Source organism: Mesoplodon mirus (genome assembly GCF_964341445.2).
Source record: "Mesoplodon mirus genome assembly, chromosome: 7".
Lineage (NCBI taxonomy): Eukaryota > Metazoa > Chordata > Mammalia > Artiodactyla > Ziphiidae > Mesoplodon > Mesoplodon mirus.
This window is the reverse complement of record NC_138983.1, coordinates 24,097,325-24,113,376: the sequence shown is the minus strand read 5'-3', so window position 1 is coordinate 24,113,376 and position 16,052 is coordinate 24,097,325. Positions and strand designations below refer to the sequence as shown.

The 16,052-nt window shown below is 45.1% G+C and overlaps 1 protein-coding gene across 2 annotated transcripts in view; it reads right to left on the bottom strand.

Annotated features, from left to right (window-relative positions):
- The window catches only part of PAMR1 (peptidase domain containing associated with muscle regeneration 1), a 169,642-nt gene that overhangs the window by 72,109 nt on the left and 81,481 nt on the right, over window positions 1-16,052 (bottom strand). Inside the window, exon 1 of one of the 2 annotated variants that reach the window (XM_082626268.1) lies at window positions 1,296-1,446. The exons of the other annotated variant lie outside the window; for it this stretch is intronic. Within the exon in view, the coding sequence (XP_082482394.1) occupies window positions 1,296-1,368 (73 nt within the window). The 5' untranslated portion in view covers window positions 1,369-1,446. Of the gene's footprint in view, window positions 1-1,295; window positions 1,447-16,052 lie in introns of those variants that run through there. 2 annotated transcript variants of the gene reach the window in all.

Below are 16,052 nucleotides of genomic sequence, written 5' to 3'. Positions count from 1 at the left end.
AAATTCAAATGAAACACTCTCTCCAGCTTAAGAGTAAATCACCAAGGAAGATTTCACCTGGGGCTGGCAGGCTACAGGTAGATGGGAAGTATTCACCAAAATGGGTTTTTCTTTTTTTATATCTTGGCTTTTTGTTCATCAGGAAGGGATATGCCCCACGGTCCAGCTCCCCTTCTACAGTAGGTGATTGCATTTTACACCCTCACCACTCCCACTTACTCTGTTTCACTCTCAGGCACTTGCGAGCTATGTGCAGCAATGGAGCATCCACCTCTCAAGTAGAGCACAGGTGACAGGTAACCAGCACAGGTGACAGGTAACCCCCGGAGAAGGAGAGTAGCAAAAGCTCACACACTCCCTGCTCCTCTGCAAAGTTGCCCTATTTTATCATGTGTGTACATTTCAACTGGTCCTTATCTCCTGAGGTCTCTCCCTACCTCCTGACACCTGGCCTCTCCAGCCATAGGACAGATGATCCTAAGAAGTCCTCCTTCCCTGCTTGCCTGGAAGCAATCAGAGGACAAGCCTGCCCTCTCCTTGCTTCTGCTGGGTCAAGAGGCTCCCAAGACCTCTGTGTCTCGTTTCAGCCTCACTTGCCCCAGGAGCCCATTTGACATGGGTTTTGTGGCTCAGAAAATGACATGTGAAAAACACAGAAGCCACAGCTCTTTCTAAACAAGCACTGTGCTTCCCCAGAAACGACTTGCACTCTTCACCTCGGCTTTTCCTTCTTCTTTCTCATTCTTATCAGAAAGGAAGTGTATATATGCTGAGTGAGTACATCTCCCTTGCTGGGAATCTGTTCTGAAGGGTTGTAACTGTAAGATTTCACCAAGCAAGATGCCCCAGAGGGACACCCTCGCTGCAAGCCCTGCTCTCATCCTCCTCTTTCCTTCCAGCTCACCTCTGAGGGGGCTTTTTCCAGTGGGAAATTTAGCTTTTGCATGTCAGGGGGTGGGGTACCTGACACTGGGTAGATTCCCGGAGGTAATTTTGTGCTTTGAGAAGCTAAAATAAAAAACCAGTAAATGAAACTGAAGCTGGTACTCCTCATGAGGCAGTTCAGTCCCACAAGTTGGGATGACAGAAAACAGTGTCCCATTCTCAGGGAGAAAGACAGACACTCCAGCATCACCAGCCAAGCCCCCAAGATTATCACTGAGAAGAAGCCCCCGCCCCCAGCCACCACCCACATACACACAAGCACCATCTCCTGGGACCCCCCAGTCCTGCCCCCTACCAAACCCCAAGAGGGAAAAGTCCCCTCCTGGGGTTCCTGATGCTACCCACAGTACCTCTTGGCAAGGAGGAGATGAGAAGCAGCTGCAGGAAAGTGAGCCCCAGCTGCGGCCACCAGCCCAGCTCCATCGTTCCGCGGTGGTGCCCGGAGCGACTGCCGGGGAGGGACCGAGGGAGGCCGGCGGGCAGGCGGCTCTTACACGGACCTCCCCAAGCCCCAGCCGCGCGGGAGCTCGGGTTTCAGCTCGCCAGGCTCTCCCATCCTCATCCGAGGGGAACCACCTTCAGCCAGAGCGACGTCAGCCCAAACCTCTCCTCTCCGCGGCTGCCTTAACCCTTGCGGGGCCCGGGGAGGTGTGGCCGCGCGGAGAGGCCCCAGGCTGTGGCTGGAACGGACGCTGCGGGGCACGGAGGCCAGCCCAGGTCAGGCTGGACTCCCTCAGCGCGGTGAGGGGAGGGGAGCAGCCCGCAGTACGCTGAATGGGAGCGGAGGTAGACGGGGCTGGGGACCGCTCAGGTGAGGCCTGAAGCACCTGCCCCCAACACCCTCACCCACGCCCCGAGCCTGGGATGGGAGGTCCACTGCCTGCCTTCACTGCGCACACTGAGTCTGCTAGATTAAAAGCCTGCCTTCGAGGGGGAGGGGGCGCACCGGTGATTCGAGGAGAAAAGCAGCCAACTTGCCTCCCCCGCCACCTGTATCCCCAAGTCTCCTTCCTACCTGGAGCATTTGCCCCAGGTGATCACAGTTTGGAAATCTTATCCTTTGCCTCTACAGGCTTCTGGGAAAATTCTTCGTCTTCCCATGGCGCCCATTATGGTAAGTTCAGCAGCATAAAAGCCCCTGCACACATGCTAGGCAGGGTATTGGGCTCAGGGATAAAAGAACATACAGGATATTGCCTCCGTTCTGAGGACGTTCAGTCTAGGTACAGAGATAGCAAGTGACATGTTGAAGTGAGGAGGAAGGATGCTTTACAAGATAATAGCTGACATTTTTTATCAGTTTCTCTGTGTCAGGCATCTAAGTACATTACATGTATTAACTCATTTATTCCTCAAAATAAACCTATCATCTCTGGGACTTCCCTGGCAGTCCAGTGGTTAAGACTCCCCACTTCCACTGCAGGGGATGCAGGTTCGATCCCTGGTTGGGGAACTAGGATCCCACCTGCCATGAGGCATAGCCAAAAATAAATAAATTAATTAATTAAAAAATAAATAAACCTATCATCTCCATCTTACAGATAGGGAAACTGAGTCCTTGAGAGTTCAATAGCTCATCCAAGGTCAGGCAGTAAGTGGCAGAGCCAGGGTTTGAACCCAAGCAGCTTGGGTCCAGAAGCCATAGTCCTAGCCACCAGGCATACTGCTTCTTAAAATGCTGTGTATACAGCATTTTATTTAGCCATTATAGTCACCATGTACAGTAGATGGCATTGTCCACACAGTATGGATACAGAAACCAAGACTCAGAGATTACATGACTTGTTCAAGGTCACTTGGCTGGAAGTGGCAAAGTAGGACTCATACCCAGGTCTAACTCAGGGAGGCACTGGGGCTTCAAGCCATGCTTGGCCCCAGTTTGTATCTTCAGATGAAGAACCAAACTAGGCTATTGAGAGGAGTGATCATTCAGGCCCAGAGCACTGGGAGGCTTCCCTGAGCTGGGGAAGCTTGATCTGGGACCTAAGAGAGAAGTAGGATCTCAATCCATGGAGGGAGTGGGGAGGTCTTTCTAAGAAAAAGGGCTGAGTTTGTCCAGAGCCACTGGGAAATAAGTGAGTATTTGCATGTTTATAATTTATATTTATCCTTTTCCCCAAAGGATCCATGGCAATGTATACCATTAAAATGAATTTTAAATAGTTTTCATATATAGATAGATAGATCGAGATATAGATATATCTCGATCTATATATCAAAACTGTATATATATATATATATATATATATATATATGCCTCAGAACAAAAGCCAACTCAAGAGGATAAACAATCTGTATAGCTTGGATATGGCAGAGAGCAAGGAAAAAAGCATGTGGTCATGGTCTTTGGATTTTATTCTACAGTTAATGATGGTTCTACAGCTCTGATGGTTTAGGAGAAGGGGGTGTTGGGCCCAAAGCCAAGTCCCAGGAAGAAAAGTCACCCTGATGTCCAGACTGAGGGATGGAGGAGGCCAAGGCCCGCCTAGAGAGAACAGCTGGGACTATGGAGTAATGCCTGGACTAAGGAGCCAGCCGTGGAAGTTGAAGGGAAAAATTATGGGAGAAACTTGGCGAAGGTAGAATCCCAGGACTCAGGACAGACTAAATGGGCAGGAGCCCTGACACAGGTGCTCCTCTCAGGGAGAAATTCCTAAATCCCAGCCCTGCTTCTGGGGCCCTTTGCAGCCAAAAGATTGTGAACGGCAGTCAAATCCTTGATTCACCACTAACTCTCTGAATCTCAATTTTCTCATCTGTCACATGGAAATAATAATCAAATCTACTTTGTAGACTGTTTGGAGAATTTAATGAGATTATATACATAAAGCCCTTAGCACAGGGTCTAGCTCATTCTCAATGCTCCATAAATATAAATCATTGTCTGTATTATCAGTCTGAGACTGATCCCAAGGACATCCCGTGGTATGGGCCTTCTCCCTCACCCTCAACTTGTCTATCCAGGTGAAACTTGTTTAAAACAAGCACCAAAAGTAACCTTAAGGGGGGGGGCAGGGAATGCCAAAGGGCAGCACACCTAGGGGGTGGAGGGAAGAAGTTAGAAGAGGAGAGGTTTACTTTGTTGCTGGTCAACCAGCTCTAGTCCTTTGGTGATGGGAGTGGGGAGGTGGTGACTTAGTTTCCAAAGAACTGTAGGTATTAGAGCCTCTCAGGAATCTGTTTCTCCCATCAGCTGACAATGCTACTTCCTTCTTCCCTTGTCTCCCCTCACCTACACACACAAACACACCCTCCCTGAGGCATACCCAGCAACCTCTCCCTACAGCAATTTACCCCACTAGGATGGAGCCCCAGGTGGTGAACAAGACTGGCAGCTCCCTAAGGAAGTCCCTGGTGCCAGGTCTTTGCTTCTCCAGGCTTAGGGGGCTGGAAACAGGCCCTCACATCTATCTTTGGAATGCCCACAGGAGTAATTGGGCCCTACTAGTTTGTTGTCACTAATCTGGGTTTGCAAACTTCCTAGGGCTATGGAACCTGGAAAGGAATTCTCAGAAAGGAGCGGGACACATTCTTCTGGGGAACTGAAAGCAGTGATCGGATATTACCTTGTTGAACTTGACAATAAACATGGGCTGGTAGAGGAAGAGGGAAGCTATGACTATGATACAAAAAAGGTCAGTAGTTTGTCTGAGGTCATACAACTCTACACAAATTTCCTTTTTCCTACCCAAATTTAGCTTCCTCTCTTCCCATTATGGTCAAATCAGTTTTTCATATTGATAGAGTTTAATATTCTAAGTCAGGATTCTTGACCCAGGTTCCATGGGGTATATTGGGAGGAGAGTTTCACATGGCCTTTGAACCTCTGGAAATGATATGCAAAATTTTGCACGAAGTTTTTGGAGTAAGAGGGAGCCATGGCCTTCTTCAAAATCTCAAAGGGATCTGCAAAGTCCCAACTTTTTAAGAATCACTGATCATCATAAGATAACACTGAAAAGTTCACCAAGTATCTGTTGGGTTTGGGGAAAGTGGTTTGGGACAGACAATTGTTGAATCTAGGCTATAAGCTGCACAATGGGTATTTGTAGGACCCTTCCTCCCTTTTTTTCTATTTCTGTCTTAAGAGCTCTTGCTCTGGATCATACTACCTAGTGTTGAATCCAACTGGACCACTTACTACATATGTACACCTAGGCAGGTTATTTCACCTATGATGGCTGTAGTTTTCCCATCTGTTAAGTAGAGAGAATAATGGTACCTGCCCCCATAGGGTTGGAGTAAAGAGCTCAGAACAGTGCCTAAAATATACTAAGTACTCAGGAAACATTAGCTATTTTTATTATGATTCTCTCCCCCTCACTTTCTACACCCACTTCTGGGGGGAATAAATCATTAGAAAGGCTATGGGTGAAAGAGGTAAAGTGCCATGCTGGGAAGTAGGGAACAGTACCTGGAATTAAGAATTATCTACTTATAATCAACACTCAGAAATCAACAATTGGCTGTAGTAGATGGAGTGGGGCCACCCATTTAATTACAAGTCACAACCCCCTCTAATTTTCACATGAAAGGATGAGGCACTCTAAAAAACCTGAACCTTTTTCAATGCCGTGGGAGGCTGATTGCATGTGAATACACAGAAAGAAACCGCAGAGAAGGCTGTCTTGTGAATGCCAACAGCTCGCCAATCTCCAAACTATAACTTTTTCAGATCAGCACCTGAGCAGCAACCATACAGAGGGCAAGCCAGAGTAAAGAGCTGGGGTGGTACAGGTCTGCAAGCCTGAGACAGGCATCCCAGAGCACTAGTCAGTAGTGTGGTCAGTAAGTGTGGTTTTCATCAGTGTACGAGACACAAAGTTCAAGTCAACCAAGGCCAGAGATGGAGAAGGGTAGGTCTGTGGAAAAGACAAAGGGTCCTTCCAGCAGAGCCTGCTCTAACTGGCCGCACCATGGAAGTCTCCAGCCCTAATGAATCCCGGCTGTTCACCTACACAACAAGCAGCAGTGTTCCACCTCCAGGGCTGGCTCAGCTCCACTCCCTTTCCATCGGGAACCAGGCAAAGGGGTAGGTGAGTCTGTCGTCCTTTCTTTAACCACATTCTTCTTGGTCTATGTCATTCATCATGGAAATTGCTGAAAGTGGGCATGCTTCCCTCCTTCATAGTCAATGTGCTCCTGAATCACTTGGGGAAACCTATTCTTGACTTTTATATGTGTATTTATAAACTTCAATTTAAAGCCAAATGTCTGCCATGCCACGGAACTGCAAAGCTTTACAAAGAACACTGGCAAAAATTGTGACCCCAATCCAAGTGGCTAACTCAACAGTTACATGCATTTGAGCCATTTAGGATGAGGAAGGGACCAAAAAATAGAATAACTCCAAGGAAAGGCAGCAGGGTACAGTGGCATACAAAAGGCAACAGGCCCCAGGCTGGATCAAGGCTCTACTACCTACCGGCTGTATGAACTTGGGTAAGTTCATTGGCCCCTCTGAGTCTCAGTTTCCTCATCTATAAAAGGGAGGTAATAGCTACCTTATAATTCTGGTGAGATTAAAATAAGGCTGGCAAACAATGGTAGCTCAATCAAGGTTGACTGTTGTTATAACTATGTATGAACATCTACTTTTAGATTTTCATTTCAAAATGAAACTAAGTAGGTACCATTTTCCACAGGTCTGGTGATATAAGTTAGGTTATGTTCCTATATTGATTTGAAGCCAATGCATGTGTGAAGAATATATTGTCTTGTATATTTATGCTTCCAGTTGGAAGTCTAGGGGTAGAGTGTGCATTTGTTAAAAGACAAATCGAGAGGCCTGTCCTGAGTAGACCCAGTCCAAGTGCTGAAGAAAAAATTATTCTGATGTTTGTTAAAGACTGTAAGGAAGACTTTATTCAAGGGACTGCAGCAATGGGTGTCTGCAGGAAGCAGGGGAGATTGGGCTCAACTCTGAATTAAACAAGGAAAAGTGAGGATTTATCACCAAGGAGAGGGGTGGGGGGTCAGTGGATGGAAAACTACTAAGAGGAAACATTAGGAATAAGGGGGGATACTGGCTAATCTGATTTAACAGGATTCTTGCTGAAGGCACGTCAGGGTGATCAGATATCAACCAGGAGATGGTGGGGGATGAGGAACTGAATCAGATATCAAGGGTGATCAGATATCAGTGATGGGAGATTCTCCCTAAACTGACTTAGCAGGATTCTTTCTCTTGAGGACAAGGCTCAAGGAGGGGCCTAGTCAAGAAAAGGCTTACACAAGACTGACTACAGCTTGCTTAAGGAGCAAGTCTTTGTCACACAGGACCCACAAAATCCCCTGAAAGGTCCTTGCTTTGAATGTCTGGTTCAATCTTGCCACATTGTTCATTGGGATAAATAGGATTTGCATATAAAGTAACCTGTCTCCTTCCATGGAAGGAAGGAAAGGAGAAAGCGCAAATACCAAGTAAAAATCATCCATTCACTTATTCAACGCAATGTATTGCATGTCTGCTACATGCCAGACATCATCTCAGGTCCTTGGAGTAGAGCCGTGAACAAAACCTGTGTGGTCCCTCACCTTGCAGATTTTCAGACCAGGTAGCAATGAGACATCGGGCAAATGTGATGATCAGCATGAGTGAAGATGGAACATTCCAAAAGCATGTAGCCAGGGGATCCAGTCTGGTCTGAAGGTCAGAAAAGTTTCCCTGAGAAGGTGACCCTGAACTTCAGACCTAAAGAAACACAGAGGGAAGGGAGAGTAAAGGACAAGAGATGAGGGAGACCGGGTAATAAGGAGGCTAGAGGTGCAGGCAGGCCTTCAAAACCATGAACTTGATTCTGACAGGGTCATTGAAAACAACTTGAGGGCCAGTGACTGGATCAGACTTGTGCCCCAGACTCAGCTCTCTGCACCTACATCCAGTATGCAATAGGATGGAGAGAAGTGGCTTGATCTGAGAGGCACCAAGGAGGTAAAAAGGATGGGATCAGTGATTATGGTGTATATTGAGGTGAAAAGTGAGGGAGCAAAGACCACTCCTAGTTGATAACCGTGTAGATGTGGGTGGGTGCATGGTGGTGCTCTGTGTAGGACTCTCTCTCTCTCTCTCTCTCAGATCATTCACTCTGGGAGAAGTCAACTATGGAGAGTCTCACACAGAAAGGAACCAAAGCTTCCTGACAACAGTCCCATGAAGGATCTTGGGAGCCAATTCCCCAGCCCTTCCGATGGCTGCAGCCCCAGCCAGCAACTTGCCTGTGACCTCACAAGAGTCCCCTTAGCCAGAGCCACGCAGCTAAGTTGCTCCCAGATCCCTGACCCTCAGAAACTAGGCAAGATAATAAATTGTGTTGTTTTACACTGCTAAATTTGTTACACGACAATAAATTACTACTACAAAAGATTTCTGAATTGGGCAACCTGGGGTAGAGGAGAAACCAAAACTGTCTATACACTTGGTAAACCTGCAGCCAAATGAAAACTTCTGGGCAGCCACAGCTTAAGGACTCAACACTGAGAAATGTTAATACAATGAGCCTATCGCAGGGAAGAAGCTTTCAGTTGTGCATAACAACAAACCCAATTCATGTGGCTTAAACAATAAGGAATTGTATTATCATGTATAACAATAAGTCCACAGGTAGGACAGCTCCAGAGTTAATTCTGTGGCTCAACAATAGTGTTAAATACTTAAATAGGTCCAAATTACCAACAGATACATAGTGTGCACACATTTATATAAAATCTTGGGACATATAAAAATAGCATGTGTTATACAGATGGCCAACAGCCACATGAAAAGATGCTCAACATCGCTAATTATTAGAGAAATGCAAATCAAAACTATGAGGTATCACTTCATACCTGTCAGAATAGCCATAATAAAAACATCTAGAAACAATAAATGCTGGAGAGCTTGTGGAGAAAAGGGAACCCTCTTGCACTGTTGGTGAGAATGTAAATTGGTGCAGCCACTATGGAAAACATTATGGAAGTTCCTTAAAAAACTAAAAATAGAGCTACCATATGATCCAGCAATCCCATTCCTGGGCATATATCCACAAAAGATGAAAACTCTAATTCTTAAAGATACATGGACCCCAATGTTCATTGCAGCACTATTTACAATAGCCAAGACATGGAAGCAACCTAAGTGTCCATCAATAGATGAATGGATAAAGAAGATGTGGTACATATATACAATGGAATATTACTCAGCCATAAAAAAGAATGAAATAATGCCATTTGCAGCAACATGGATGGACCTGGAGATTATCATACCAAGTGAAATAAGTCAGAGAGAGGAAGACAAATATTAAATGATATCACTTACATGTGGAATCTAAAAAATAGTACAAATGAACTTATTTACAAAACAGAAACAGACTCCAGACATAGAAAACAAACTTATGGTTACCAAAGGGGAAGCGGGGGGAGGGATAAATTCAGAGTATGGGATTAACAGATACATATTACCTATATAAAATAGATAAACAACAAGGATTTACTCTATAGCATAGGGAACTATATTTAATACCTTGTAATAACCTATAATGGAAAAAAATTGAAAAAAGAATGTATATATATATATATATATATATATATATATATACTCAGTTATGTATATACATAACCAAATCACTTTGTTATACACCTGAAACTAACACAATATTGTAAATCAACTATACTTCAGTAAAAAAAAAAATAGCATATGTTGTTTGTGAATAGAAACATGTGTCATTAAACTACTAAAACATAGTTAGAAATGACATACACTACCTTCAAGGCAGGAGTTACTACTGAAAAGGAAGCATGTCACAAAATGTGAGCTATGAAATTTTAGCTAAAAAATAAAACAAATGAAGGAGAAATTGAAGCAATTGAAGCCAAACGTTAACATCTGTCTATCTTTGAGGCTAGTCCATAGGGATCTGTTATTGTCTGGAATTTTTTTGCATGTCTGGATTATTAATAATTATATCTATATTTATAGTTCTATAAAGTAGCTACAAAAAATGTAAGAAGGGGACACATTGGAAAATATTTTAATGGACAGAGAAGACAAGCATTTATTCTTAAGAAAACATTTTGAAAGAATGAAATAATGCCATTTGCAGCAACATGGATGGACCTAGAGATTTTCATACTACCTGAAGTAAGTCAGAAAGAGAAAGAGAAAGACATACCACATGATACCACTTATATGTGGAATCTAAAATATGACACAAATGAACTTATCTACAAAACAGAAAGACTCACAGACATAGAGAACAGACTTGTGGTTGCCAAGGGGTGGGGGGAGGGATGAATTGGGATTTGGGGATTAGCAGATGAAAACTCTTATATATAGGATGGATAAACAACAAGGTCCTACTGTTTAGTACAGGGAACTGTATTCAATATCCTGTGATAAACTATAATGGAAAAGAATATAAAAAAGAATGTATATATGTGTATAACAGAATCACTGCTGTACAGCAGAAATTAACACAACACTGCAAATCAACTGTACTTCAATAAAAAAAGAAAACATTTTGAATGTCTCCTATATGTCAAGAACATTCTAGGCTATGGGGAAAGCATGTTGAACAAGAGAGAATGACTTGTTTTCATGGAGCTTACATCCTACTGGGCAAAGATATATCACAAACAAATAACAAAGAGAAGATCAGATGGAAGAGCTCTGTGCTAGAAATGAAACAGAGAAGTATGTTAGGAGTGACGAGGAAGGTACTTTAGTTTGCAGAATCCGAGCAGGCCTCTCTGAGAAGCTGACATTTAAGATGAATGCATCTGATGAAAGGGCATCCCAGGCAGAGGGAACAGCTAAGACAAAGGCCCTGAGTTGGGAATGAGCTTAGAGTGCTTGAGGAACACAAAGGAGGCCAGTGTAGCTGGCACACAGCTCTTCAGAAAAGAGGGAACATGAAAGGGGCCAGGAGAACATGCTGGGATGACCAAGTGAATTCACACCACTGTCACGCTACCTTCTGGGCCTCAGGGAGTTCTTTGAAAGTTGAGTGAAAAGCTATGGATTCTAGAAACATATACACATATTGATTTTTGCTTACAATTTCAGGATATGCGTGGACCTTCTGAAGCCTACCCAGAAATGACCTAATTGCAGCATTTGAACTCAAGCCACATTATTCCCAGTTGGTGAGGGTATGGGGGCCTGGCCATTTCTACCCAGTGCAGGACTTCTCTCTAGGTAATATTTGCACTAGAGTTCCCTACCACACTGACCAAGAAATCCTGAACGCTGTACCAGTCTGAGGGTCTCCTACCCCATCCTCCTGTGTTTCCCCTGGCTTTTCACCATGTCAGACCCGCACAGCAGTTTGAAGGCTCTCCCTGCCTACTCTTGCTTCTCTCCCCTTTATTTTTCACAGGCTCTACAACCAAGAATTCTGTCTTGCACTTCTAACTTAGCTTGGTGTCTGCTTCTTAAAGGGACCAACCAACATAACTGATAACTGGGATACTTATTAAAAACTCTTAAAAACATGGAGAAAAAAACAGCCCATTCTGGGACTTCCCTGGCAGTCCAGTGGGTAACACTCCAAGTTCCCAATGCAGGGGGCCCAGGTTCGATCCCTGGTTGGGGAACTAGATCCCGCATGCATGCCACAACTAAGAGTCCACATGCCACAACTAAGAAGTCCGCATGCTACAACTAAAAAAAAAAAAGATCCTGCAAGCCACAATGAAGCTCCTGCATGCCACAACTAAGACCCAGCACAGCCAAAAAAATACCCAAAATAGCCCATACTGAGCAAGTGGTAATGCCTAAGGTACCATGGAAACTAGTGGGATTAAATGGCTCAGGGAACTAGGCATGCTGAATTGGATATATTACATGAGGACAGAAGATCCATCAGAAATTTTGTTCCATGGAAGGATCTAGAGAACGCGCTATTCATGAAGGCCATCAAGAACATGCTGATGGGATGAATATTAGCATCACTAAGATATTAAGTGGTGGCTTTCCTCTACCGGCTAGGACTGACTATAGGAAATATGTCATAGAACTTGGCTTACTAATTGCAATGGGAATGATAAGGCCTCAAAGCAAAAGAGTCCAGATGATGGTTATTAATCACCAGAAATGAGGGGGCCCCACAATTACTATCACCAACAAGACTGGAGGGGCAGCCAAGGGGGCTTGACCCACAAGGAGTTGTGGATATGGTTAGTAGAACATGGGATCCCCTGGGGACAAAAGACACAGGCAGACAAAGAGGGTGCTGCTTAACATATACAATCAAAAAAGACAAGAATGAATGAGCAGGAGGCTGAAGGTGGTCACCTCAACAGAAGTATGAACTTTGCTCAATTCCTGGACCTGAGCCAGTTTTCATATCCAGACTCTGTTGGCTACAGAGGTGGATGGGTCCCCAAAAGGAAGTACACAGCAACACCATGGCAAGTATATACTAATGATCCCCTTAATATTTCCCTTAAAATACCTACAACCATTTACTTAGATGACTGGAGAAAGAGAAATACCAATACATTTTGAGGGTTAGTGGACACAGAGTCTGAGATGACATCAATATCTGGAGACCTGAAATGTCATAATGGCCACCTGTTTGAGGCATATGGTAGCAAGTTAATATATTGAGTTTTGGCCAAAGGCCAACTTACGGTGGGTCCAGTGGGTCCATGGATCACCCATCCAGTGATGATTTTTCTGGTCTCCAAATGTATCATTGGGATTGATATACTCAGCTCTTAAATTCTTACATGAGATCCTTGGTTTATCATAATGGAAAGACTGAGCAAAAGCCTCTGAAACTGCCTTCCCCTCTGAAACTTCAGTTCCCCCAAATAGTGAATCAAAAAGATATCACATTCCTGGGGAAGTTGGAGATTAGTGCCACCCGTAAGGATCTTACTGATGCAGTCATGGTGGTCTTCTTCATATCTCCACATCTCAACTTAATTCACCAGTCAGGTCCCTGCAGAAACCAGATGGATACTCTACAATGACTGTCAACTATCACATACTCAGCCGAGAAGTAGTTCCAATAGTGGCTGTCTTGCCATTCATGGTCCCTTTGCCAGAGCAGATTATTATGGACTTGGGCAAATGGTATGCAGCCAATGAGTTCTTTTCTATCCCAATCAGAGAAGAGAATCAGGAAAAATTTACATTCACATGGAATGGACAATGATATGTATTTACAGTATTGTCCTAGGTCTATGTTAATTCTTCTGCCATCACAATATAGTCAGAAGGAATCTGGGCCATCTGCACATCCTTCAGAATGCCACATTGATCCATTCTATCAATGACAGAGCAGGGAGAGTAAGAGCTGCCTAGCACACTGGGGGCCTTGGTGAAACAGCTCACTTCAGATGGTGGGAGATAAACCCTAGGAAGATGGAGAGGCATGGCACATTGGTAAAGTTTTCAGGGGTCCAAAGATCATGCTGAGAAATACTGTCCAAAGTAAAAGACAAATTGCTGTATTTTTTATCCCTTAGAATGAGGTATAATGTCTGTCATTCCCTTTTGGGTTGGGTTCTGGAGGCTGCACATCCCACATCTAGCAATACTACTCCAGTGCATATACTGGGAAATCTGAAAGGTAGCCAACTTTGTGTGGGCCTGGAGCAAGAAAGGAATCTGTAGTCAGTTCAGGCTATGGTACAAGTAGCTCTGCCACTTGGAGGATATGATCTGGCAGACAATCTGGTGTCGGAAGTGTCAGTGGTGGGAAAAAGATACAGTAAGGATCTTATAACAAACCCCAGTGGGAAAATTACAACATAGGCTCTGGGGTCTGGATGAAGGCCATGTCAGTTTCAGCATGTGCTTTTTGAGGAACATATCCTGGAGTATTTCTGGGCCCTGGTGGACATGGGACATTTGACCCTGGAATGTCAAGTAATCATGAGCTGAGTTCTACCAGACCCTCCAAGTCATGAAATCACACAGGCCCATAGCAGGCCATTCTAAGATGGAAATGGTACACCCCAAATGGATCCCAAGCAGGACCAGATGGAACAATAAAGGTTCATGGGCATGAACCCCAGACTCCCATGCTACCTGCCATGACTGCCCAGTACCACTCTCTCAGCTTGTACCTATGGCCAGATGGTTAGGAAGGTTCCCAAAACAACTAGCTGAAGGAGAAAAATCTCATGGTTGGTTTACAGGTGGGACATCTTGGAATGTGAGTACAAGCTGAAAATGAATGGTGGGTGTCTTCCAGGCATCATGGAGTGGACTCAAATGACAGAGCTGAGGGAAGATCTTTCCAGTGGGTGGAGCTTTGAGTGGTGCACCTAGTCCTTTGCTCTGTGTGAAAGAAAAAGTGGCCAGAAGTGAGAATATATCAAGTCTCATGGACAGTAGCAAATGGCCTCGCTGGCTGATCAGGAGCCTGAAATGAAAAGGACTGAATGATTGGAGGCAAGTGGATGGGCATATGGGAGTGAGCACCAAGGATGACTAGAAAATGTGATCATGGTAGAAAGAAAGCATCTACCATGGGAAAGGCACTGAATAGCCAAGTAGACAAAAATGACGTTAGCCAGTATTTGTCATCACCTGACATGATGGGCACATGAGTGTTCAAAGTAGTAGAGATAGAGGTTACACGATACAACCTGGACTGCTGCTTACCAAAGCCAATCCAACTACCGCCACCTCTGAATATCCAACTTGCAGGCGACCAGGCCCAATGCTGAGCCCCTGACATGGCACTATTTTGATCCAGTAGGACTGGGACGGGGACCTGAGATTTTGCATTTCTAACAAGGACTCAAATGATGCCACTGATCCCAACAATGCCATTGATGCTGGTTTCTGCACTGCAATTAGAGAAGTAACGCTGTAACAAAGCAGAAATTACCTCCTCTAAGGTCACAGGCTAGACTACTGATAGAGGAAAAGTTCTTCCAGCAGGCTCTAAAGGAGAGTCATGAAGGTTTTAGCAGGGACTACTTCCCCTTAAGCAGCAACAGCAGCAGGGAACTGCTGACCCATGAAATCTGGCACCAAGGACTTAGCTGGACTTGACTGAGAGGGTTTTCAAACCATGTTCCCTGGGAATGAAGGGGTTACTCTCTGCTAAGCAGCTTGGAGATGAGCAGCGTGAATTGCGCTGCATCTGGAGGGATTTAGGACTCGTAACTAAGTCTTCTGTTCCCTCTGCACTGCTGGCTTGACCATGGGCCTTAAACTTTCAATCTTGAGTTGCTATGAACTGCAGCAGAGCTGTCATCAGGGAAAGCATGCTATTCTCCAAAGGACTTAGAGGGTGGGAGGGATCGGGCGGCGGCCCCCCATTAATCCAAGTCGGCGCATGCCTCTCTTGGGCTCTGCAAACCTGCTTTACCCCCTTCTCCTTCACAGTGGGGCTCCCAGCCATAAGTCAGGCTGGACCAGAGCTGCACGGACACCGGGATCCTCATGAATGTCCCTCTGGTGGATTGGGCCCGCTTATCTGTGATTTGGCTCCGGACCCTTTTTTTCCTACCATATGTCATTGGAAAATTGATCTCCTTTAAGATTTGTGTTTCCAATTGTGTTTCTGAGCAGGTGACCAGTGGAATGCAGCCAGGAAAGTGTAGACAGTTAATGAAATCTAACAGGGTGCACACTTTCGGTGACCTGTCATGCCTCCATCAAGCCTGTCTCTCATATTTCCTCCACTGAACTCTCCCTCCTGGGTACAGGGTCTGCTCTCCATCACCACAGCAAGAGCCTAAGGGAAACACAGGTGTCTGCAGTCATTAGAAATTCAAATCCACCTGCTGCACCACAAGCAAGAAGAAGGGCAACTCAGGGTCAGGGAGGATGTGATAGGTGAGGGGTGGCTGTCTAGCCATGAGTCCAGAGGGACCCATAAATCATGCCAGTTTCCAGAGGCAAGGAGCTCTAATGGGGGTCAGGTGAGAGGCCCACCTGCGGCCAGACGGCTGGATGCTTTTAAACAGTGGCCCCAGAAGGTCTTGAAAGTGGGTGTCTGTCATTCCTTACACCCTGGAAGCAATTTATGGCCCATGTCTGCTCTTTCTCTGTGTGTCTCAGTACATCCCCTCCTCTGCTCTCCGCCTCTCTCTGTTCTCATCCTCTATTCCCTCTTTCTTTTGTCTTCCTCTCTCCTCTCCTCTCCCTCTCTCTTTTCAGT